We start from the raw sequence: 27191 nt of genomic DNA, 5'->3' as shown, positions 1-27191 counted from the left end.
AAACTAGAGATATGTGAAATTATTACTAGATGTATTTAAATTTTTTTCTTTTCTTATGAAAAATGGATTTTAGTGAATATTCCAAAGTTTGAAATCTCTGAAATCTTGCACAAAATGAGAAATATGAAAAGATGGGCTTGACAATTATATTTTGGGGAATCTTAGAGAAATTTTCATTAGTTATGAAGTGAGGGTAACTTACAACCAAACTCAAATTCAATTTCACAAGTTAGCCACTAGACAATGCAAATAATTCTAGTCTTCCTTAATAAAAATTTAAATATAATTTTGTACAAAATGTCTATTCTATAAAAATTCCTCATAGAACAAACTCCTGAAATGATTACTTCTTAACATTCAAGATGTCAGCAAAGATGTACAACTCAAGGCAACAAAAATAATGATTTTTTGAATCATAAAATATTTAATAAGGTATACTTTGGGGGAATATACTGTATATAAAATTTAAGATCACAATATGAAGCGATTTCAACCCTCTCCAAGCTAGTACTGCAGTGCATTGTAGATGTATTGCCACTGATAACAAGATCTACTGAAAGCATAAATTTTTAACTAACACAAAAGTGCTTGTTTAATGAAACTGTTTTTACACAATGAGAATGTTTTGAATACCTCTTTAAGTGCAAAAAAACACAGATCACATTACACTAATGTAGCAACAATGCATCCATATTGTTTTCATTAGTCATTAGTAGTCAACTTGCATAAGATACAAGAAAAAGCACAATGAAGCTCACAAAAAGACAAAAATCAGCCCATTCTCGCAAAACAAAATGAAATATAAAAACATCATAATGAAAGAAAAGATGATTTTTTAAAAAGGATTATGTATGCCATGTAATCTGACTTAAGTGCTTCTAATTATTTTTCTGGAAAATCAAACTGTATGGATCAGGCAAAACTAATATTCAGGAGGCAGTAGATAGCTAAAATTTCAGTTGACCAAATAAGCTGTTTAAAAAATTCCCCAAATCCTTTCCTCTGTCCTGAGGTAGTTGCAAAATAAAACAAATCATAAGTTGTGCATCAACTAAGCTGAGCAGTCAGGATTGAAGCCTCCATTTTCATTAATACTAGTCACCAATAAGTAACAACTGGGCCCTACCTTCTCGTTTTGAAAGACAGTTGATAAATGGATTTCTTACTACAAAAAAAAAAAAAAAAAAAATGGTGGCAAGGTAGGTAAGGAGGGTTAGCGGCTTCAGAATGTGAAAATCTGCTGAATCTCATTAAGTCTATTGGTCCACTGTTGTCTTTTTCCTCAAGATAGAATTCTCCTTATTGTCTATAAAGTCACTGGAGGAGCAGAAGATGGACATGTCATCGTCCTTTGCTATAGCCAGGGAAGAACTGGTCAAGTAATGTCTGCAGGATCTTGTTGGGAACCATAGTATAGTCTCTTCCAAGGTCATGACGACAAGCAGGACAGGTGAAAACTTCTGCTCGAAAGGAGCGCTGTAAGCAACTCTAAAAACACATAAAACAGAAAATGAATTTGAAGCTTTAGAGCAGTAGACAGAAAAAATATATCCAAGATTTATTTTTTCCCCTCTATTTACTGGAAGTCTTCCTTCAACTAACACTCTTCCCCCACCTGATGTAAGTGTTCTTTCACACTTTTAATTCTCCTAGCATTTTGCCCCATTCTCCTCTGCATTCTATTGTTTATACACTTATCTAATTGTCACTATATAGTGAGCTCTTTCAGAACAAAGCCAATGTTTTAGGATAATTAGTTCATGAAATAAAGCTAGAAGGTACATAAAAAGCCACTGGATCCAAACCTCTAGTCCTAGAAATTCTTTCTTTCCTGAAATAGGAAGTGTGGGTAGTAGATAAAGTTGGTTTTGAAGTGAGGAATATCTGTGTACAAATCTTGCCTTTGACACAAATGGGACAAGTCAGCATCTTAGATTTATAGAAGATGCCAACTTGTGTTGATAATCAAGAAAAATTCCCCTATCCCAGTGAAGTCACAGACCCAGTCCTTGTCCTATCCTTAGTTATTTGCTTGGTGACTTGTACATAGTAGATATTTAATGCAGAACTGAAATAAATTGTATTATTAAACACAAAGAGGAAGAAGATAAAGGAAATGACATTTTTCATTGGACAATACAAATCCCATTAAGCACAGACTACTTAATTCTTGTCATGCCACATTACTGACTCTCCTGAACTTGTTCTACGATCTTCCAGAAACCTCTTTATCCTGGAGGCTCCCTCTCACTCCTGGACATCATATGTTGCATCAAGCCAGCCATGTCTTCATTCCTTTCCAGACCATGCTCATGTGCTCATTCTCAAAAAGCCCTCACACTTGATCCATCTGTCCATGCAATTATCCCAGATCTTTCCTACTTTGTGTGCCTAAATGTAAAGTATAGGCTAGTTCCTGGAGGGCCTCAGGGTCAGCCAGAGTCAGGATAAATCAAAGTCCTTGGTCTTTAGGGGGAGAAGTGAAGGAAGCAGGAAAGATGCCACCTGGCTTGCCAAAGATGTATCTTAGATTCTGGAGTCTGGAGCCTTCAGTCTTTCTCCTCCTCATCCTGCCACCAAGCCCCTGACCTCTCTCCCCCAGAACTCTAATCCTTGCCTCTGATTATCTCACTACTAAACATTCAGCAAGCGCCAATGGTGAGGAGAGCCATCATCCAAATATACTCTAATAGAGCCATTGTCTCACATTGAATAGAAAAGATTAAGTGCTCTCTTGTCAGATTCAGAATTTCAGCCCTCTACACCTAAAAACTCCCCTCCATCTACAACAGAGGCTGCCACTGGCTCCCGACCCTATCCCAAAACTGAAACTGCTCTTAAGTTACTAAGAATCTTTCAATGACAAATCTGCTAGCCTTTCCTTGGGTTCTGACTTTCTTTTCTATAGGACCCTCCTTCTCCTGGTCCTCCCTATCTGACTACTTCTTTTTGTTTCTTTCACTGGACCTCCATCTGGATGCCCTGCTAACTATGGGTATCCCACAGATTCTGTCCTGGCCCTCCTTAAAAATCCACTATGCACAAGGCATTCTGCTAAATACTGGAAATACAAAAAGAGGCAAGAGGCAATTCAGCTCTTAAGGAGCTTATAATGTAATGGGGAGACAACATCAAAACAGAGATCTACAAAGTAGAAGGTGGGTTTTAGTTGGGACCTAAACGAAGTCAAGGAGGTCAGTAATCAAAATAGAGGAAGGAGAACATTCCAGGAATGGGAGACAGTAACAGAGAATGCCTGGAGCCAAGAATACTCTCCTCTTATTTTTCTCTCCTTACTATTCATTTGATAATTCCATCAGCTTCCATAGAATCAACTATTATTTCTCTTCTTTTAAAAATTTCAATATATTTAATTTTTCCAATTACCTGTAAACATAATTTTCAACATTCATTTTTGTAAGATTTTGAGTTCCAATTTTATTTCTTCCTTTCTTCCTCCTTTACTTCCCCTCTCTCCTAGACAGCAAGCAATCTGATTAAGGTTATACATGTATAATCACTTAAAACCAACTGTCATTTCTGTAACGATGATTCTTAGATTGACCTATCCAGCAATAATATCTCTGCTGAATTATTTTGTCTTCCATCTCTTCCCAACAGCCTATTGGATACCTTGAATTGAAATCTCATGAACACCTTAAAATCAACATGTTTAAAACTGAACTCATCTTTCTTCCCAAACTTTTCCCACTTTCAAACTTCTCTATTACTATCAAAGGCATGCCACTATTCTCCCAGTTATCATTCTTTCAATTTAGGTGTCATTTACTACATTTTCATTTCTCATTTCAATCTATTGCCAATCTGTGAATTCTATTTTCATAACAGCTCTTAATTACACACTTCCTCTCTTCTGATAACTATCATCATCCTGGTACAGGCCCTTTGGGCCCCAGCTAATGCAGTAGCTTTATTGTTGATCTGTCTGCCTCAATCTTTCCCTATTTCATTCCATCCTCTACTCAGGTATCAAAGTAATCTTCCTAAGGAAGATCTGACTACATCAACCCTCTTCCTATACCCGATTCAAACTCTAGGATAACTTCTAGAATCAAACAGAAATTGCTCCATATGGAATTAAAAGTTCTTCAAAAGAGCTCTAGCTTCTCTACCTTTCTAGTCTTTTTATACCTTATATTCCCCCCACTATGGAATCACTGATCTGGTGATAACTCTTTGCTGTTCCCCAGCACAAGACAGTCCATCTCCTGGGTATTTTTACATGCTAGAATACTTTCTGCCTCTTACATTCTCTGGGTTCCTTCAAATCTCAACTAAAATCTTATCTTCTAGAGGAAGCCTTTATCAATACCTATTAATCAAAATGCATTCTCCCTAATGATTATTTCCAATATAATCTTTAATATAGCCTGTTTGTACACCAGTGTTTGTTTTCTCCCTCATGAATTTGTGTTTCTCAAGAGTAGACAGTTTTTTGCTTCTCTTTGTATTTCCAGTGCGGGTCCCCCCGCCCCCCCCCCCTTTTTTAAACACAGTGCCCGACAGTCAGTCAAGCTGTTTTTTTTGCCTTTTCTCTACCATGCCTCTGTACTAGATACTATAAGCTTCTCTTCCTGACAATTCCTCCCATTGTTTTAGTTCCCTTTTATGTGTTTTTCCCCCTTGTTAGAATGTAAGCTTCTCAAAGGCAGGCAATGTCATGATTTTTGCTTATATTTGTATTGTTAGTTCTCAGCACATTAATCTGGCATATAGTAAACACTTAATAAATGCTTGTTAACAATGAGTTACTCCTTTTATATTACAAACAATTTTAACAGTGAATAAAAATGTCTTTCTATACATAATTATAGTCATATTTTGATATTGGTTATGATATTCATATCCCATACTCTGAGCAAGTTGGCATATAAAATTTTAAATCGACTTTCAATGGACCCAGGTGAAGATTTCTCAAAAAATCTATGAGATGGAGTGGGTCAGATCCTAGGCCTAAGCTTCAGGAAGTCACGTGTCCCACAGGAAGGAGATAGCATTGCTGACCTTTGGTCAATGATTACTTCCTTTTCACTCCATCCAAGGAACTCATGTCTTTTGCTATGTAATTCCCTCCCTGTTTCTGGCCCCAGGCCACATGCCATGCTGAGCTGCTCAACAGGTGCTGTTTGTATCTGAAGATGCTTCTGAGAAGTCACTTTGGGTAAGGTTGTAAGCTTAGCCTGTCCCACACAACTTTTAAGTAGCTGATTTGGAATACATTTATATGTAATATTTGATATATATGCTATATAATATTTCACATTTATTTTAGATCCCTTAAAGATAAACCCATTTGTCCTGAAAAAAAGTCTTTTAAAGGCTTATCTTAACATGGAACCATGTGAACCAATCTGGAACAGATTATTTAAAAAAAAAAAAAAAAAAAAAAAAAAAAAAAAGTAAAGTCTAACACATCTTATTTTTATTTATTTATTTTTGCTAAGGCAATTGGGGTTAAGTGATTTGCTCAGAATCACACAGCTAGGAAGTGTTAAGTGCCTAAGACCAGATTTGAACTCAGGTCCTCCTGACTTCAGTGCTGGTGCTCTATCCACTTTACCACCTACCTGCTCCCAGATTATTCTTATAAATGAATTCTAGAAAGCCATTTCATAATACAGATGCCCAAAAAGTTTTGCCAGTTTTAAGACTGTTTTGTTTTAAAAGCAGTTTTGAAGCTTTAAACTACACCAAATCTCTTGGGATAAACTATATCAGGCAGAAAATTGAAAAGTTCTTTGTTGAGTAAAAACAGCAAGTTTCTACTAGTAAATGTTATTATATATTATATATATTATATTATAATATTTAGCTAAATACCTTACCAAGTTAATTGTTCTACCTCAAAGAAAAGATGCTTTTTCTAATCCTTCCCACAAAACAGAAAACCAGCTCAGAGCCTAGGGCTTTCCCAGCAGAAAAAGATCCAGCAAGCTCATGCTGTCAACCAGACTTACTTTACAGACATTGTGGAGGCACTCTGTTGTCACTGGCTGGTAGACCAGCTCCTGGCAGCAGACACACATAAAGGACTGTTCCAGTATTTTCAAAAAATTCTAGGAAAGCCAAGAAACAAGGGTAGAATGATTAGCATTTTATTATAGTTTCCAAACAAAATTTTGAAGGAAAGAAAACTCCCTATGTACAGCTAAAATTTCCTATGAGAAGATAAAATTTGTAAAATGATAAACTTCCTGAATCATAAGTATATTTCAACTGCAGTTAAAGAAAAATTCTGCTCTTTCATGTTACATCACTTGGCTTTAACCCCTGAAGCAGAGACACAGATGGAAGTCCAGGCTCCACAGACACATTCCCAAACACCTTCAAATAGCCCAATCTTCCTTTTATGGGGTAAGGCTCAACTGTAGCTATATATTAATTTGGCATTTTATGTTAATCTTTTTTAGGAAGTCTTGGAATTGTTTTGTTTCTCCCTTCTGTTTGTGCTCTGCAGATAGTGTTGGGTAGCTGAAATATCCCAGGGATGTCTCAATGGACATGTATAAGAATAGGATGGATATCCACCTGACAAAGATCCTTTATAAGTAAAAGACATTTAGAATTTATAATTAGTGCTGAGTTTGATACTGGAAAGCTAATTTTCTGAGAATGATTTGGTGAAGACTTTACAGTTTGTGAGATAAATAAGGAGAGGGGATTGCAATCTCTGCTTATAGTTCTTAGGATGACTGAGGAGAGATACAGCTGAAAGGACAAGGACCCAGAATTTCACCCACAAGAAGAAGCTACAGAATTGGCTCAAGTTGCTTGAAACACTTGTTTTCTTCAGAAAAAAGGTAACAGTCAAAAATCTTTGGAGTTAGGAAGCATGGTCCTATAATAAGTTTCCCCCCATGAATATTAGATTCATTTCAGAATTTAGTGAATTTTAAAGGAAAAAAATAGCACCTGAAAAAGCAAAGGAAAACAGGAACTAACTTACTTACACACACACAAACACCCCATTAGTCCCTAACGTGGTAAGGCAGGTAAAGCATAGATAATCATGTCTGCTTTACAGATAGGTAATAACACTTGAGGGCCAGAGAGACTTGCCCATGCTCACATAATTGGTAAATAATGGGGTCATGAATTGAAATCAAGTTCTTAAGACTCTAAAAGTCTAGTATTTTTTTCTATTACACAGTAGTTTCCTATGATTTATTCTACTGTATAGGGCATAAAAATGCTATTAGTATTTCATTATTTAATAGGAATAATTTGCCCTATACATTTTAAAGGGGAGTTGGAGGAGAAAGTAAAGGAAAATAAGTTTTTTATTTTAAAAAGAGTAGTACCCACACATATTGGAAAAGTGAAAAGAGTATAATGGGAGGGAGTTTTTTTTTTTTTTTTAAACACAATTGCAAGGTTGATTTAAATGTAATTCATAGATTAGCTTTCAATTTCACTAGATAGGGAGGATACTTTATTCTCTTTGTATTTTTATAGAAGTTATAATTTATTCAAAATTCTAAGGATTAATTAGTTTCAGAGCAGAGATCAAACATATTATATTTCAAAAGTGGTACCTTTAAGTTCTTAGGACATTCACAACTGAAAACATGGCACAATGGAAAGGGAAAGAGGTTTGGAATAAAGGGAATAGGGTTTGAATCCTGGCCAACTATTTACTCTGTAGGTCATCTTGGGGAAGTCACTTTGCTTCTCTTCAACACATTCTTTTTCTTTACTAAAATATATAGGTAAAAAAAAGTGATCTCCAACATCTCTTCCAACTCTCAATCATCCTAGGACCCCAAGAAAAAAAGAGAGAAAACATCCTTCTCTTTTCCCCTCTTAATCTCCATTCACATACGCTGGCAATCATAAGCTGGCAATGGGAGAAATATAAGAGAAATTTACATAGCCACACCCTTTACAGCTATGCAGATCATCATATTTTAGGGCTAGCAGAAATAATTCATTTAAAAAAATTTTAACGTTTCCTACATGTTGTTAAGGTAGTATGATCATAAATGTGAATTGGCTTGGATATCATCTAGTCAAACCCCCTAATTTTAATGCCATGAAAACTGAGACTTAGAGAAAGGAAGAACTTGGTCCAAATCCTGGTTTCTTAGTAGCAGAGCCACAAGTCAGAATCTGGGTCTCTGGACTCCTGCTCCAGGTCTCTTTTTTGGCCACCTGAAGACTTAAACTGGCTTTCCTTGCTTCGTTGTACACAAAACCATTATATCTTTACAAGAATAAAGATGTACTTATTACAGGATACTTCCTTAAAGCTAAACTAAAATAGCTGAAATGTCAACAGATCTATCTTAATAGATTTACATCCTCATCCCAACCCCCAACAAACTGCCCTGCAATCCAATCTATAAAGCATTAACAGAAATAATGCTATAATTCCACAAATAAAGATGCAATAATGACAATAATGATAACAGACATTTCTAGAGACTAAAGTTTACAATATAATATGCTTTCTTTCACAAATAACTTTGTGAGAAAATTAGGTGGGGTAAAATTATCATTATGGCAAAAGATGTAAAAATGGAAGATCAGTAAATTTCCTAGGACAATGTAATTAATAATTAGTATGACTACAAATATTTGAATCAAGGATCTCCTTCAAATTTAATGGCTTATACTATACCACACTACTTCATAAGTAGTCAAATGTATGGAAATACTTTCAAAATATATATACATATAGTGTCTATCTTTTAAAGAATCATATTCTACAAATTGTATATTTGGGTTTGCTAAACTGTATCTAATTGCATAAATGAGTAAAATAACAATATAACTTAGAGTTATGATAAGAGATATTTTCCTAGGTTTTAAAGTAACTCTACAAAAACTTGGTTTTTAAGCATGAACACCAAGAGTTTTTAAAAAGAAAAAAAAAGGAAAAGGAACTATACATAAAAAAATATTTGTAACAGCTCTCTTCTCAGGGCAAAGAATTGAAAATTGAGGGGATGTCTATCAATTGGGGAATGACTGAATAAATTGTGGTGTGGGGAGAGTTTTTTGGAAAGTGTTGCGTAGGATGCTCTTTAAAAAAATCCTAAAACAACTAACCTGTAAAGTCCTCCACAAACTCAAGCAAAGTAAAATGTACTGGTTACAAAGTAATAGCAACGTTCTGGGATGACCAGGTATAAATGACTTTGTTATTCTCAGTAGATACAATGATCCACAACTATTCCGAAGGACTTAAGATGAAAAATTCTACACTCAGAGAAGAAACTGATTGTGTCTGAAAACAGATTGAATCATACTCTCCCTCTCCCTCCCTCCCCCTCCCTCTCTCCCCCTCTCTCCCCCCCTCTCCCTCTCTCCCCCCCTCTCCCTCTCCCTCTCCCTCTCCCTCTCCCTCTCCCTCTCCCTCTCCCTCTCCCTCTCCCTCTCCCTCTCCCTCTCTCTCTCAAACTTTAGAAAAAATCCTCAAGAAAAATAATTAGGGTGGGAGATCTATGTTTTCTTTCATGGAAATGTTTTGCATAACTTTAAATGTGGTTTCTTAATAGGGTCTGGGGGGAGGTGAGGATAGGGAGTGGGGATAAGGGAGAGAATATGGAACTCCAAAGTTTAAAAAGTGTAAATAAAAATAACTTTAACTGTAAATGGGAAAAATATTAATTAAATAAATAAGAATGAAAAAAAATTTATAAAAACCTTGGTTTCATTAAGAATCCCTTCCAATATGTAGTTACACACAAAAAGCTGCTACTTAAAGAAAATTCAAGGAGTTACATTCATTAATCAAGGCAAAAACAGATCTCATACTCTGCCCTTATCTCTGCAAAGAACTACACAAAATATCTGTAATTTCTACTTCTTAATCTGATGCCTTGAATGAATGACAAGTAAAAAGAAAATCATCTGTAAAAACTGGAAAACACCACATCTCAAAATAGGAAATGTTTATTTTTGTAATTCTTAACACTAAAATTGTAATCGAATTTAAACATACTGGTCCTTCCTTCAGAGATGCAAGCACTTCATCCCATAGCTTCTGGTTTGGACAATCTTGTCTGATCAAACTCTGCTGCTGTGTGGTCAGTTGGAAAGCCTCAACTTTTCCTCCATCTGTCATTCTTCTGGTTTTGGAGCCAGTCCCAGGATCAACTTGACCTAATGAAAAATACTGTCAGTAGAAATGTCAACATGATAGATCTAGGCAGCACTATGAAAAGAAAAATCTGACAAGTAAGTAGGAACTTCATTTGTGAAACAAAAATCTAATAACTACTTTACCTTGGGTAATGGGTACAATTTCAGATAAAGGTCAATTATAAAAGTTGGTTCAAAAATTTTTGAAATCAATGGAATTTTGGATCTGACATGATACTGCAGGTGCACGGCCTATCAAAAAATCTCTCCTTTTATTTATAAAGGAAATGAGACCCAGTGGAGTGAATTCAGTCATATAATGGGTTAGTGGTAGAGCCAGAATTAAAGCCTAGCCATTCTCTTATTTTTTTTATGCCTTTTAACCAACTACAGTATTTGTGTTTTTAATTACTATCAAAACAAAAAAACACACATTAAAAAAAATCAGTATATTGACATTATGACAATCTAAAGAAAAAGCAACACCCTTTCTCCAATCTCTCTCAATAATCAAAATTGTTTTCTTTTTAGTTTGCATAACTGTTTTACAAAAATTTCCATAAATCATCTAACATACCATCAATTGACCTTTTCTGTTTTTCATTGCTTCGTTTGCTTGACCCTTTCACCACAGGTGGCTTTTTGACATTATCTTTCTTTTCTTTACTTGCCATGGCTTCTTCATAGCCTGGTGGATACTAAAAGAGAACAAAACTGAATTAAAAAAAATTTTTTTAAGGGTCATGAATTCTGGGGGAAAAAAAGAATATGAGATTAAGGGAAAGTTAAATATTTCCATATCAAAAGTCTTCAAGGGAAAAACAAAAGTTACATAAAATTTTTAAATAATGTGAAGTATTCATAGAAACCAAAAGAGAGCTTAAAATCAAAATGTAATTATAAAGACAAAATACACATGTCCCAATATACAGTCTGGGTATCTTTAGGATGCTTAGAACTAAGAGACTGAGGGGCTATTTAATTATAAGGAATGGTAACTAGAGGAGAGATCTGAAAATCAGAATAAGTTTGGACATTTTGAGAGGGATGTCAGGAGAAAAGATGACAGTGAAGAGAAAAAAGAATTCTAAACTATTAATGACATCAGATTAAACATACAATATGAAGGACAAACAGACATATATGCATTTTTATTATATGTTGACAGACTTATCCTAATAAGATATAGATTTGAGTTGCTTTAGTCACTGTCTCCCTTATTAAGTTGATATGCTCCTAGCAGTCCCAAATTTTACATTCAAAAATCCAAGAAGTAAAACAGACATTGGGAGAATCCACCCATCACAATCTGAAAGAGATCTCCAAATAAAAACTTCCAGAATCATTATAACCAAATTATAGAGTTGTCAGGTCAAAGAAAAAGACTTTGAGCAGTCAGAAAGAAATCATTCAATTACTATGGAGACGCAGGTCACACAGGATTTAGCAGCTACCATATTAAATAGTTGAGATTACAACTAAGAATAACCTACTCAGCAAAACTAAGTAAAATCTTCTTCTTCTTCTTCTTTTTGGGGGGGGGGGGAAGAATATTCAATGAAATGGAGGATTTTCAAGCATTCCTGATGAAAAGAACAGGCATCAATAAAAAAAAAATATTTTTAAATGTAAGAGAAGCATGAAAAAAAGGGATTCAATACATTTAATCTTTCAAGATGGAAAGAGTTTTTCTAAGAACTCATTATTAGATGAATAAGGAAGATTCTACATGAAAAAAGGATAAAGGAGTGAATCAATTATATCAGGATGATATAAAAAACAAACAGGCAAAGAAAGAGGGATGCCTAGGGAGAAGGGGGGAAATAATAGAGAACATTATCTCACATAAAAGAAATTTGTAACCCAGAGTTTTTAGAGTGGATGGGAAAACGGTGTGAGTATGTGTTTGAAGCTCACTCCCATCTAAATTGGTTTTGTCTAATTGTAAATACCAGTAAAATTGATGATTTAAGTGAAATGCATGAATATCTACAAAAATACAAATTGTCCAGGTTAACAGAAAAGGAAATAAAATACTTAATAATCCTACCTTAGAAAATGAAATCGAACAAGACACTAAGTGAGCTGCCTAAGAAAAATTCTCCAGAATCAGGATTTACAAGTGAATTCTACCAAACTGAAGCAACAATATATTATATAAATTATTTCTTAAAAAATTATTAAAAAAATAAGTAGAAAATTATTTTTATGCCACAAATGTGGTACTGATACCCAAACCAGGGAAAGCAAAAGAAAAAAAACCACAGATCAATTTTCTTAATGAATATCAAGTCAAAAATCTTAAATACTATAAGGAAAAAACAGCAATATATCACAAGGATTAAACACTATGACCAGGTGGGATTTATACCAAAAATTCAGGACTGAGTTCAATATGAGGAAAATTATCAACATAACTACATCAATAACAAAAGCAACAAAAATCATATATTATATCAATAGATGTAAAAAAAAAAAGCCTTTGACAAAATAATAATGTCCCTTCCTATTAAGAAACCTAGAAACCAAAGGAATCAATAGAAGCTTTTTTAAAATGATAATTAGCATCTATCTAAAAGTGAGAGCAAGTTTGATCTGTAATGGAAATAAACTTGAAATCTTTCTACTAAGATCAAAGTTTAAAGCAAGGATGTCTATTATCATTATTATTATTCAATATCATACTAGAAATGGTAGTTAAAGCAATAAGAAAAGAAAAAGAAATTGAAAGAATAAAATAGGTGATGAAGAAACAAAACTATCACTCTTTGCAGATAATATGATGCTATATACAGAAAACCCAAGAGAAAGAATCAACAACAACAACAACAACAAAAAACTTGAAATAACGAACAACTTCAGCAAAGTTGCAGGATATAAGATATACTCACATATATTAATTCTATATCCTACTAAGAAAACCCATCAACAAGAGATATTAAGAGAAACTCTATTTAAAATAACTGTATTTGGGAGTCTACTTGTCAACACAAACCCAGGGATTATATGAATACAATTACAAAACACTTTTCATAGAAATACAAATCTAAACTATTGGAGAACTATTAATTCCTCATAGGTTGGCCAAGTCAATATAATAAAAATGACAGTTCTATTTAAATTAATTTACCTATTCAATGCCATAACAAAGTATCAAGAAATTATTTTATAGAACGAAGGAAAAAATTAGTAACAAAATTCATCTAAAAGTACAAAGATCAAGAATATCAAGAGAATCAGGGGGAAAAAAGTCAAGAAAGGCTACCTGGCAGTTCCAAATTTCAAATTATATTACAAAGCAGTAATTATTAAAACAATCTAAGATAGGCTAAGAAAGATTGATGCAGCAGTGAAATAGACGAGGTACATAATCACAGCATTTAGTATTTGACAAATTCAAGAGATGCAAGCTTTTGGGGTAAAAACTCAGCATTTGACAAAAATTGTCAGGAAAACGGGAAAGCAATTTAGAAAAAAACTAGGCATAGACATCCATCTCACACTATAAATTAAGATATGGTCAAAAGAGATATTTTATTTAGACATAAGGGTGATAAGAAAATTGGGGGGGGGGAGGGAAACATGGGAAAATATATGTGCAAGGTCTATGGAAACGGGAAGAGTTTATGACCAAACAAGAGATAAGAGAACATTATAGGAAGTAAAACAGATAATATTGATTACATAAAATTAAAGTTTTTGCACAAACAAAACTAAATGCAGCCAAAATTAAAAAGAAATTAGAGAAAAACTTTTATAGTATGTTTCTCTCAGAAAGATCTCATTTCTCAAATATGTAGGAAACTGAATAAAAATTTTAAAAATAAGAGCCATTTCTTAGTAGTCAAAGGATATGAACAGGCAGTTTTCAAGAGAAATCAAATCTATCTATAGACATATGAAAAAAATGTTCTAATCATTCTTGATTAGAGAAATACAAATTTTATCATCTTACACCTATTAAATTGGTTAACATGACAGAAAAGGAAAATGACAAATGCTGAAGGAGATTCTGAAAAATTAGGACATTAATGAACTGTTAGTGGAATTGTGAACTAGTCTACCCATTCTGGAAAACAATTTGAAACTATGCTCAAAGAGTTCATACCAAATTGTTCATATCCTTTGACCTAGTAATACCACTACCAAGTCTGTATCCTAAAGAGAATGAAGAAAAGGAAAAAAATAACCTATTTATACAAAAATATTTACAGCAGCTCTTCTTGTGATGACAAAAGAATAAAAACTGAGAATACCCATCAATTGGGGGATAGTTGAATAAGTTGTGGTATATGATCACGATAAAATATTGTGATATAAGATATAAGAAACAACAAGCAGGATGAGTTTGAAAACAACCTCAGGAAACATTGTACATATTAAAAGAATCTTGTAATGAAGATTAATTGTGAAAGACTTAGCTACTCTGCTCAAGGTTATGACCCAAGATCCAAGGTAATCATAAGAACCTATGATGCAAAATCTCCAGAAAAAAGAACTGATGAATTCTGAAGGAAATTGAAGCACAATTTTTAAACTTTATTATTATTATTATTTTACTTTGTATTTTATTTTGCAACATGGCTGATAGGAAATATATTTGCATGACCTCACAAGTATAATCAATACCATATGGCTTGCCTTCTTAATGAGTGGGTGGAGTGAGAGTGATGAAGATAAACTAGACCTCAAAATTTTTTAAAAACATTGTTCAAAAAACAGACACTAGGAGATTGTCTAGAAGAAATTTAGCACAAAATGGGTCAGAAAACAGTTTCAGAAACTATTTTTCCTATTTAAAAAAAAAAAAAAGAGTTACATTATATGGCAATTGTTCTAATATATCTAATCACAATTACTATTTTAGCTTTTAAAAATGAAAATAAGTGTATAAATTTGTTAACAACTGAATTTTAAAAATTGGATTTACATTAGAAAATGTACATATTTGTTAGGTTCTTACTAAGTGCTAAATCTGTACTTGACAATTCTCTAGTTCCGGCCTTTACTGGGGAGGAGCTTGCATGCTTAGGAGGAGCAGGTTCATTGGTTGAAGTAATTTTTCCCAGAAGCCCTTGCATTATCCCATGCCCATTCTCTGGGTGCAGATGGCTCTCTCCATCACAAGATCATTGGAACCAGCCTGGATCAACTCTTTGTTGAAGAGAGCCACGTCCATCAGAATTGTATAATTTCTTGTTGCTGTGTACAATGATCTGGCTCTGTTCAGTAGAGTTCATCTCAGTCTCTCCAGACTTCTCTGAAATCAGCCCATGGATCATTTCTTACAGAACAATAATATTCTATAACATTCATATACCATAACTCATATTAACTTGCCTGGGTGATCAAATACTTGTCCAAGCCAACATGCAGCCCTTCCACATGCAGTGAGGAACAGAGCCAAAGAGGAATGACAAGCTGGCCATCTTTATTGAAGGTACAACTGCAGAGCGTGGCAAGTGAAAAGTAAAACCACATTTTGGGGAGCATCAGGGAGAAAGTCTAAGGTATGTGAAGATTTGGAAAAAGAAGAGGATTGCAAAATCTTATGCAACCAAAACACTTATTACACATAAAAACAAGCCAGAAACCAAAGTCTTGTGAGTTATCATATCTGAGCATGGGGAAGAGGGAAAATAGGACAATGAACCTCTAATGGTGAAATGGCAGGGAAACAGATGCATAGAGAAGACAAAAAGAGGTAGAAAGCAGAAAGACCCTCTGGTCAAAATCACCTATCCTCTTCCAGAGGCGTCTTCTCATCCTACCAGGAAAAAAATTTTCATTTGGGAATTCCTATCCTCAGAATATCCTAATACAGTTCTTTCCTTTGAATTCCCTGATATTTATATTCCTAAGTACTGGAAACATCTCATTCCTTATTGGGAGGCTTTGCTCCTCCTTTTCTACCAGGACTAAGTCTCTTTCTTTTCTCTATTTATTTTAAAATAGCATTTAACATTTTTTCTCTCCCTTCATCCTATCCCTTCCTCATCCTTTGAGAGGGCAAGCAATATGATACCAATTATATATATGGAATCATGTAAAATATATTTCCATATTAACTATGCTACAAAAGAAAATAAACACATACAAAACAAGATAAATAAAGAAAGTATGCTTCAAGTTGAACTGATTTCATCAGTTTACTCTCTGGAGATGGACAGTATTTTTCATCATGGTTCCTTTGAAACTGTCTTGGCTCACTGTTTTGATCAAAGTAGTTAAGTCTTTCATAATTGATTATATCATAGAACAGTAATATTCCATCACAATCACATAACAATTTACAGAGCTATTCCCAGCACTAATAATCAGACCAAATTTCTACTCTTGGAACACAACCCTTTCTTCTTTGTTCCTAAAGGCATTCCCCTCTACCCTTGCCACTGAGCTCCTTGACAATTTCCTTTTCATACTCAGCCCAAACCACCTCAATGGATCATGGTTAGTGTTTAATACTAATGTAAAAGGCATGCATATAGATATATATGTTCTTTAAAAGGATTAAGTCTGTAATATAATCTAACCTGAACACTTAGACGCAGATTCTTTGATCGTTCTATTCCTTCTGCAGTCCAAGGTGCAGGTTCAACATCATCCCTTCGAAGAAGATAGCGCCAAACCAAGAATCCACATTTTCCAATCTCTGGCCAGTATTTCACCACCTAAATCATATAAGAGTCTAGGACTTTTTAGAATGTTTGCCACATTAATTGTTCAGATTTAAGAATGGGGAATGGACTTGCCAAAAGTCAATTTTCTCAATTTTAGGAGGCAATTAATATTTTATAAAACATGTATACACTACCACAATTGAAAAAAAAAAAGTAAGGAAAAAATTATTTTGTAGAATAAAATTATTTTTTACCCAACTGTTTAACTGTTTCATTCTTGTTACTATTTAATATAAACTGTATCTATTTTTACCAAAATAGATACATTTTGAGTATAAAGTAATGAGTACATAGTTATGTAGAGTTTAATGTTGTAAAGCTTTTCTTTGAACTAACTTTACTTTACTAATTTAATATAAAATGTATTTACTTTTGAGTATATAGTGATGAGTATAAAATTATGCAAGACAGAAGATTACACAACACATACATTGGGGTAAAAATGATTATACACAATCAATTTCCCAAAAGATTTAAAAACTTCTAAGCACACATATATCAACACATATCAAGCAAAGGATATATGTCTATTTTAATTAGGGCTAATATTAACAATTGGTTTTGGACATCTTTACAAATCTCATGTCCAAAATTGATGCTACCCTATATTCATGCTGAAAAGAACATTAATTATAATAAAATTATTTCTTCAATTCCAGTTGTTACATTTAAGTTATTCTTTTAAAATAAGAAAATATATGCAGTTTAAGAAACAGCTCCACTACTGTCCACTACACATGGTCAGTCTTTGTCAAAAAAACCTTACCGGGCTACTATAATTAGTCACACTTACTATATGCTAGTACTTTATACAAAATTTGTTCTGCATTCATTTATTACACTTCTAGATATTTCCAAAAGGGATAAAAGCAAATTCTCAGATATTTTGCCACTTTTAGTTTCTCCCCTAGTGCTTCCTTAATAATAGCAGGCTTGGGGCAACAGCTAGAATGCTATTTTAATGAAGAAAATAATAGGATGTTAGATTGAGCACCTTGTATATGCCATCATATCTGTTGCCTTCTTCAGGAGCATACTTGCTGATCCTCCGTCCTTTTGCACTGCGTATCACACGAACTGGCTTACCGGCTCTCCAATTCTTTGATTCTCCTCCATTTTTATTATCCAATGGAGCATCACAGTTTAGGGCTAATGCCCTAAGGAAAACATAAAAGAAGTCCTCTTCGTACCACACAATTGTGCTTCCCCAAGTACAGGATGATATCTTATCATTAGCCGAATTAAAAGGTGAATGTGCCTTACCTGGTGGCTTAGATTCTATGATTCCTTCCATATTATTCCAGATATTAGGATTATGCTTTCCCCAACCAGCAGAGAAGACAGAGAAATCAGTTTTCTGATGCCATCCCCAAAGCCAGGGGAGTGCTTCCCAGAGAGCCTGTGGGTTCTTCTGAAAGTAGTAACATCTGTGCCATGTATGATAGAAAACAACTGGAAACACATGGAATTTTTTTCTTAAAATAATTTGTGTTGAGAGAATGGGGAACCTTGGAAAACTATATCAAGCAAACCACTTTTCAGTTATGGGTCTTTAGTCAAGTTATTATTTTATTGGGGAAAAGGGGATTGTTGGAATAACGTGGAAAGAATTCTGGAAAACCAGATTTTTTCAAATCAGGCAAAAAAAAAAATACCGACCTTTCTAAGCTTCCTTTCCACATTATTCCAGACAATAGAGACTTCTAAAGCAATGTTTGTTAGAAAAGATTAAAGCCAAGACTTATTTAAGAATAACTTCCTAAAAAAGGCCTTCAGCAAAAGAATGCATTTGACTATAACAAGCACCTAGATGAAAATCAAAGAAGCTCAAGACCTCTTGTAGTGTACTAAAGATTTGACAATCCACAAATATGACAAGAGGAAGTTGGTACATTTTGTGAAAGAAGTATCTGATTAGATGATCAATTTTATCTGTAATAGATTGACTAATTTAGCAAGAAAGCAATGGAGAGTTTAGCTTCTAGAAGATAAAGAATTAGTTTTAAATCCAACTAACTAGAAGTTTTTAAGATGGCTGTTACTCTTCTAATCTATAAGAAACCTCCATTTCTTGATTTTAGAGAAAGGATAAAATTGAGAAGATTAAATTCTTAGGAAGAAAAAGTAGCTAAACTGTCATTTAAAAAAAAAAAAAAACAAGCACACACTAAGTTATCCTTGGATAAAGAAAGAGGAACATATTTTTTTTCTGACGTAGGATAACCTATATTTGTTAAAATGAATGATGTGAATAGTCATATTGGATCAATAACCTATGCAAAATTCCTTGAATGGAATTAAATTTTCAAAGTAGACCAAGATAAGGAATTATTTTTCCTTTAAAAGTATTTACATCAGTCTTAGTAGTTAAGAAAGCAGGCTAAGTTAGTGGTCCTCTGAAAGTATTATAAAATACTAATATTTAGACTACAGTATTAGAATGTGTACTTTAGAAAAGAATTTTTCTACCCTTTGGCTAAAACTAAGTCTTATTTTTACAATACAGAGATTTTAAAGGACAAGATTACTTAAGTGTACTTTAAAACTAAGACACAATAGAGATCTCAAACTATGCTTCACTAAATCTTCTTTGTATAGACACTCATAACTATTGCTACTACATGTCCATCAGACTTTATTTTTCAACATGATATTTAAGCAACAAGATTCCTGAGAAACATCCATGAAGAGATGAACTTTATATCTGAAGAAAAATTTATGTATTCTGCTTCAACCTAAGTTCAAAGAAAAATATCTAACAAACTATCATTAACCCTATGCTTAAGTCTCTGTATAAGAAAAATTCTGACCCATTTACTAGTTGAAAAGGACCAAGAAAGTGTTTCGTTGAAAAAAAGAAAAGGGTCTGTCCACATAAGAACTATTTAAATCTATCTGTTCTCTGATGACTACCAACTTTCATTTTTTTTCTCATGTGAAAAATTTATCTCCAGTTCTGATACGCCTGGCATAATGACAATCTGATATATCCCAATTTTCTTGAAATATTGATAGTCAACATAAGTATAATCTTGATGATTACAATTCAGAAACTTTATTTTTCTCAATGACATAGGTTCATCTTATCTATCTGCGGCCACAAAATTTTTTCTTTTGCCATAATTAAATGGCATTACTGAGTTAAGTAGCTGGCAAAACTTCATTTTTTTTTACATTACTTAGAATTATTTTATAATTTGAAATAAGTACTATTCCTTACTCATTATTTCAAAGGAGTTGGAGTGGAAAAAGAATAAACAAGTAGTCAAATATGCTTTTTCATTGCTTGGGTTGTTATTTATGGGAAAGGTACTTTAGCTGTCTATTTTTTCCATTGCTTTTTGACAGTAGAGTGCAATATGGATAATAACAATAGAATCAATTAGGGTCATAGCTTTATTTATTATTCTGTTAGCCCTTTTACAGAAAGGGAGTTAGAGAGAAAGAGGTATGACTCCTATCCAACATGGCAACATGGTGCACACTTCAAAGTGATTATTGGCTATGGATGCAAAGTATATTCAGCCCTAGTCCAAAGTCTAAAGATATGGACTTGTAAATTGAACAAAGTTTGAAGCTGGGAGACAAAACCAATAAACTGGACCAAATCTCTTCTAAAATTCTAAAATTCATGGGATGTGTTTAATTTGTTCTCCAAGCCACAGAGAACAATATTCTAATCATCCAAAATTCTAGAAGGTTGAAATGTTCAGATTAATGACTGTTCTAAATTTTCAGTCTTGTATTAATTTCTGGCTATCTATTTAAAATATGTTTTGGGGTAAACTAGATGATAAACTCATTTAGCTTCTTTTCTGTCATCTAAGAAATTTAAGAAGAATTGAAAGCTATGATGGGTTGTAACAAGAGATTTGTAATATTCAAGTAAAATGATATTCCTATAAGTTTGATGGAAGGTGTGCTTTTTGGAAGAAAGCTTGAAAAACAAATCTTTAGGGAAATTTCTATGAAGATAAATGTTCAAAAGAGGATTTAAAACATACAAAAACAAAAATGAAAACCCCCAGGGAAACACTCCCAACATTGAAAAATGATTATTTTGGCTAAGGAGGAGGTGTTCTCCAGGAACAAAAAAGAAAAAAATGAACACCATTTCTAGCAGATTTTTCCTGTATCCTTGGCTGGTTTAGAAAAAATACAACCTTATTGTCTGGAATAATGTGGAAGGAATACCTGGAAGGAGTACAGGTTCTATATAACCTGACAAATGAATATTTAAATAACTCTTTGAAATTATGTTGAAATAATAATTAATAACATGGGGAAAAAACTGTGATCATTCTAAGCCAAGAAATATTATTATTATTATTGAAAAGTGGTTAACAATTTAGCTTTTGCTTAATTACCCACAAAAAACATTAAATCAGAAAATATGTAACAGACAAAAGAATTTTAAACTTTTCTTCTTTATGATAAAAATTTTCACAGAATGAATCAATGCTAAACAGTAAGTGATAATGCATTCATTTATTTATACATTTTGCCAAAGTATTTACTATATATAACATTTGTACTAATTCTGGGAGGAAACATCAAATATAAATCAAATAATCAAAATCCATTAAATATACTGTTACCAAATACACTAGAATCTTCTAAAAATACTACTTTTTTTAGGTTGAGTTATTTAATAATAAAGTGATTATGGTCTATTACATACATTTGTTTAGACATTTCATTATTAAGAGGGGTAATATTGAAGAGCCTTTTAATGTAAAGATTTTCCAGAGACCAATAATTTCACAGGTTTAGTCTTTATGTAAAGGACATTATTACATGACATTTTCCTTTACCAAAATGTCCTACTGCATGGATTCAAAGGACCACCTTAGAGTACACAAAATTATATGGACTATCCAGGAAACTATAGTTTGTGGTACCTACGTCTGTTTATATTATCCTACTTCATTAATTACCTTGTGTTGTAAGATTATAAATATGCTACAAATACATTTTAAAAGCAAATTTGAACTTAATGGAATGTAAGTTTAACTTCTTTGATGTTTTTATTTCTACAGTATTTATGTATTCAAGAATTCATTCAAGAGCAACAAAAACTACTGGGTTCTAAGTTATTTCACTTTCAAAACATAATATATAAAACTTTCAAGGAACTTAAAAATATTTCCATGTGCTTTACTTCATTACTTTTTAATAACACAAAAAGTAGAATGAGAGTGAGATGGCTGGGAATCATCTTCATGGAGACAATACAACGTAAAGATTCTTGTTTTTGATTCTAGAATGAGGCAATGTCTCAGGAAGGACTAAATATTAGTACACTCCCACAGCAGATTTTAAACTTGAAGTCAGGGACATGATTTTATCTGAGTTTTTCTAGCACCTAACACAGTGCCACTCAAGCAGTAAGTACTTAATGTTCTGTTTCAATTGGAAACAAAATTTTATATTCTGTATAATGAGAGTATATTAGAATTCATTTTCAGAAAAATGAAACTCTGAGTGTCTTAAAAGTATATAAAAATCTCTTTACCTGTTCATGTTTGTTAATGTCTGATCAAATGAATGTTCTCCAATCCTTTTATTACCAGAGAGATCTCTACCACCACTTCCAGTGTAAGTGAATTCATCTCCTCGATCCTGTGAGAGAATTATGCTCCATTAGAAATGTTCAAATTAAAATAATATCTAAAAAAAATTCATCTTGTTCTCTCTTGTCAAAACCAGAACAATAATTTAGCTGAATTATTTGTTTATATTATATGTTATTTAATGTATGAAATGATGGCAGAATTTAACAATTGAACTCCAAGCTATACTTTGGCTAATCCAACTTCAACCCTCCCAACTTTAAAAATACAATTTCCAAACATGGCTGTTCTTAAGACTACATGAAGGGAGAAGAAGAGCTAATTATATTTTTTTAAATTAAATTTTTATTTTTTTAAAATAACAATTACAAGACTGAATATATGCAATATTGGCATTTGGAAAATTCAGCCCCGAAATTTATTTTTAAATGCTGTCTCATAATACTAAAATTTCAGAAATAAAGATTAGTTGGTCATAAATAAGAATTTAATAGACAATCATTTATCCACATCCTCTTTTCACTCTTCTTAATGTTAAGATTTTATATAATTTCTTAGGAGATTCATGTTTTTGCTACGGATGAAAGACAAAATTGAGAAAGAATCATAAAATCCGGTATGGTATCAAGTTTATATTGAATATGGAAAATAAGGCGAGATTTACATAAAGAAATTAGGATTCTAGTTTTCTTCTGAACAGTGTCACAAAAATTTTATATCAAGGCTTTAATTTCATAGAAAAATTTTCAGTATAGAAAACTCCTTCCAGAGAAGCACACAAACACTTGCTCTTTAAAGGATTGCACAAGGCACGCCCAGTGATCTGACTTTTGCCCTACAGTCACAGTATAGATCACAGACAGACTGATCTCAGGCAGGGCTTCCTAATCCCTAGAATGGCTTCTATCTGCTAAATCAACTTAAAACTTCTATTTATAGTAATCAACTTAAAATGGATGTTTAGTTTGTATTCAAAATTATTTGTTGTTATATAAAAGTACATTAGTCCTCCAAATTTAAAAGACAATAAACTTATACTCTAATCCAAATCCTCAAAACAATGTACACCTTACTGAACATGATTTATCAGTTCAGACTGCATTTCAAAGTTGCTAAGATCTTTTTCATACAGAATTCTTTTTAAAGATTAGACTTGTTAATTCATTTAACCAAATGTTTATTTAAAAACAGGCTACCCTCAGTTTTTGTTCTAACAGAGAATGGTCTATTGGGTGACAAGTCATGGACTACATGAAATAAGATTGGGCAGCTAGGTGGCACCTTGATGGAACGCTGGGCCTGGAGTCAGGAAGACTAAGTTCATATTCAGCCTCTGAAACTCACTAGCTATGTGACTCTGGGTAAATCACTTCACCTCATTTACATTGTTTGCATCTGTATGAGCTGGAGAAGGAAATGGCAATCCACTCTAATGGCTTTGCCAAAAAAATAAAAAACTCCAAATTCAGGCAGGGTTGGACATGACTTAGATAACATGATTAACAATAAAAATGATAGGAAATGAGGCAAAAGAAGAGAAGAGCCACTCTAAGAACAAGGTAAAATGAATGCAAAGGTATGGAGAAGGGAAGATTATAGAACATTCCGGGCACAAAGGACCCATAGTGGGGTACACTATGATGAAAATTAGTGTGAATTCAGAAGCACATTAAGGATTACTGCCACTTCATGGTGGTCCAATAGATACAGTGCTGGACTCTGCAAGTCCTTTCTCTGACAAAGCTTTCTCAGACTATTGGTAGGAAAGACTAGGAGTAGGGTGAATTTGGTGAGCAAGACGGTGAAAATTACATCTGTTAGGAAGTGAAATTTGTTTAATGAGTGCTGGCAGTGAGAGTAACAAGGGAAATAGATTTAATTGAGAAAACATGTAATAAGAAGAATCTGCCACATTCAAGGCACTGAACAAGGCAGAGGAAGGAATTCAAAACCCCAAACAAATCTAAATCTCCCTTTGCCCTTAAGGGGCTTATGGTGTAGTTGAATGAGAGATACGGCATCAAGAAGATTGGCATATTATATAGAGTTACAGTATCTTGTATCTCTCTTTTGATCTTAGAATCACAGTGAGAGCTAGAAGAGTCCTTAGAAGCCATCTAGTGTAATCCTCTCAGTTTGCAATGAAGAAATTCAAGTCCACAGAAGTTAAGAGTGACTTATCCAAGTATACATCGATATTAAGTGGCAAAGTTGGGGGTTTGGAACCAGGTCCACTGACTCCAAATACTACATATGTTCCACGGTACTATATAGGTGAAGGGACTTGCCTGAGAAAACACAGGCAATAATTGGCAAGAGAGGTTAAATTCCAACTCCAGAGCCATTTTCTACTGTACCATGAATGTACTTATTCATTCTCCTCTTATCTATAATTTTTGTGTAAGACATCCTCTTTCCCATTAGAATTTTTGCTCCTTGAGGATTGAGATAGTTATCTTATTTCATTTCTGAGTTTCTGTTACATATACAAAGCACAGTACCTTGACATTTGTTGAATTAAATTATTTTCTAAAGAGAAACAGCATACTAGTGAATTTCTTTCAATGACAAGCATTGAAGGGATTCTGCTAAGTAACAATATCTCAAAAACAGTTTAGAATAATAATAACCATGATAATCTAGATTAGAGGGCTCAACATAGGCTTGTGATACTCGAGTGTAGCCTAAACCAGATTAAAACCAAAGTAGGAAATATTTCACAAAATCAATAAAAATACAATAAAACACAAATGACATTGGATTTCAAAACTAAGTCAATGTGGCCCACAGAGCTCCTCAATGCACATTAAGGATTACTGCCACTTCATGGTGACCCAATAGACAGTGGTAGGCCTGAATCAGCAAAACTCATCTTCCTGAGTTCAAATATGATCCTGGGCAAGTCACTTAACTCTGCTTGCCTTAGTTTCCTCATCTGTAAAGTGGGCTGGAGAAAGAAATGATAAAGCCCTCCAGCATCTTTGCTAAAACAACTGTACAACAATCACTTCATGAAAAGTCTCTTATCACAAAGTAAGCCAATTAAATAAAACTAGTAACAAAGTAGTCTAATCTAAAGGTACATTTTTCACATCTATAGCAAGCCCAAGTTTATTTTCTAACATTTAAAATTTTTTTTTTAATTTAAAAACTTTAACAGAAATCTATTTCTCTCTCTACTTCCCAATCTGTCATGGGCCAGAACTTGAAACAAGGTGCTAAGTCAGTAAAATTGATAGAGACAATAGTTATCTAATTTAGCATGGTTCAGTATGATTGATTTAATCCTACAAGGAGATGTTATGGGCCAGAACTTGAAACAAGGTACTAAATGGAATTGAGGAGACAATGGTTAAATCTAGTTTAGCATCCATTTAATCCTACAACAAATAATGGTTTCCTAGTGATGTAATGATTGGTGTATACTCAGTGTGGGGCATATAAGCAAGAAGCTCTCAGGGCCAGGAAGGACAAGCACACTAGAAGCTCTTGAACTCTGAACGCTGTCATAGATTCATTCCATTTTCCACCTTTGCTGTGGCTGGAGGCTGAAGTACAAACCTTTGGATTCAGGGAGAACTAGTAAAGACCAGAGAAGTGGTGGCAGGGTTCTACTTCGCTTCTCCACTGAAACCAAGATCTGGAAGGCTTTCAGAAAATAAATAAATAAAATACCCCCCCCCCCATGGCTATACACAAATGCATGTATTTGTATGTGTACACACATGCACATGCTTAAGTAGGTGTATATGTGTTTCTTAGTCTGTACCTCTGAAACAGAGAGCATGTTTCATCACTGGTTGTCCAATATCAAGAATGGCTACGGCAATGATTATAGTTCTTACAGTTGTAAGAATTGTTTGTTTTACAAATAATGATGAATGTGGGAAAACTGGGACACGGATACATTGTTGGTGGAGTTGTGAAAGAATCCAGCCATTCTGGAGAGCAATTTGGAACTATGCCCAAAAAGTTGTCAAACTGTGCATACCTTTTGACCCAGCATTGCTATTATTAGGATTATATCCCAAAGAAATACTAAAGAGCGGAAAGGGACCTGTATGTGCCAACATGTTTGTGGCAGCTCTTTTTGTTGTAGCTAGAAACTGGAAGTTGAATGGATGTCCATCAATTGGAGAATGGTTGGGTAAATTGTGGTATATGAAGGTTATGGAATATTATTGCTCTGTAAGAAATGACCAGCAGGAGGAATACAGAGAGGCTTGGAGAGACTTACATCAACTGATGCTGAGTGAAAAGAACAGAACCAGAAGATCACTGTACACTTCAACAACAATACTGTATGAGGATGTATTCTGATGGAAGTGGAAATCTTCAACATAAAGAAGATCCAACTCACTTCCAGTTGATCAATGATGGACAGAAATAACTACACCCAGAGAAGGAACACTGGGAAGTGAATGTAAATTGTTAGCACTACTGTCTATCTACCCAGGTTACTTATACCTTCGGAAGCTAATAATTAATGTGCAACAAGAAAATGGTATTTACACACATATATTGTATCTAGGTTATATTGTAACACATGTAAAATGTATGGGATTGCCTGTCATCAGGGGGAGGGAGTGGAGGGAGGGAGGGGATAATTTGGAAAAATGAATAAAAAAAAAAAAAACACAACTAGATAGAACTTAATCATACTTGTTCCCTTGATGGGATATAGACATCCTTGGACAAAAGCTCATCATTCATAATTTTAATTGTTGGAATGTCATAGATTTATTAGGATTTGGAAAAAGAGAGAACCTTTATAAATAAATAATTTACAGATGAGGTAAAAAAAAAAAAGAATTGTTTGTTTTAAAAGTGT

The 27191-nt window shown here is 33.6% G+C and overlaps 1 protein-coding gene across 1 annotated transcript in view; it reads right to left on the bottom strand.

Annotated features, from left to right (window-relative positions):
• Positions 1-404: 404 nt before the first annotated feature.
• The window catches only part of UHRF2 (ubiquitin like with PHD and ring finger domains 2), a 155657-nt gene continuing 128870 nt past the window's right edge, over positions 405-27191 (bottom strand). Inside the window, exons 10-16 of the mRNA XM_074282882.1 lie at positions 22303-22409; positions 17782-17944; positions 16641-16778; positions 10685-10805; positions 9968-10128; positions 5979-6077; positions 405-1488 (exon numbers count right to left, since the gene is read on the bottom strand). Of these exons, the coding sequence (XP_074138983.1) occupies positions 1342-1488; positions 5979-6077; positions 9968-10128; positions 10685-10805; positions 16641-16778; positions 17782-17944; positions 22303-22409 (936 nt within the window). The 3' untranslated portion in view covers positions 405-1341. The remainder of the gene's footprint in view (positions 1489-5978; positions 6078-9967; positions 10129-10684; positions 10806-16640; positions 16779-17781; positions 17945-22302; positions 22410-27191) is intronic.

Source organism: Sminthopsis crassicaudata, chromosome 1 (assembly GCF_048593235.1).
Source record: "Sminthopsis crassicaudata isolate SCR6 chromosome 1, ASM4859323v1, whole genome shotgun sequence".
Taxonomy (NCBI): Eukaryota; Metazoa; Chordata; class Mammalia; order Dasyuromorphia; family Dasyuridae; genus Sminthopsis; species Sminthopsis crassicaudata.
Note: the sequence above shows the minus strand (reverse complement) of the source record. Positions and strands in the feature narration are given on the sequence as shown.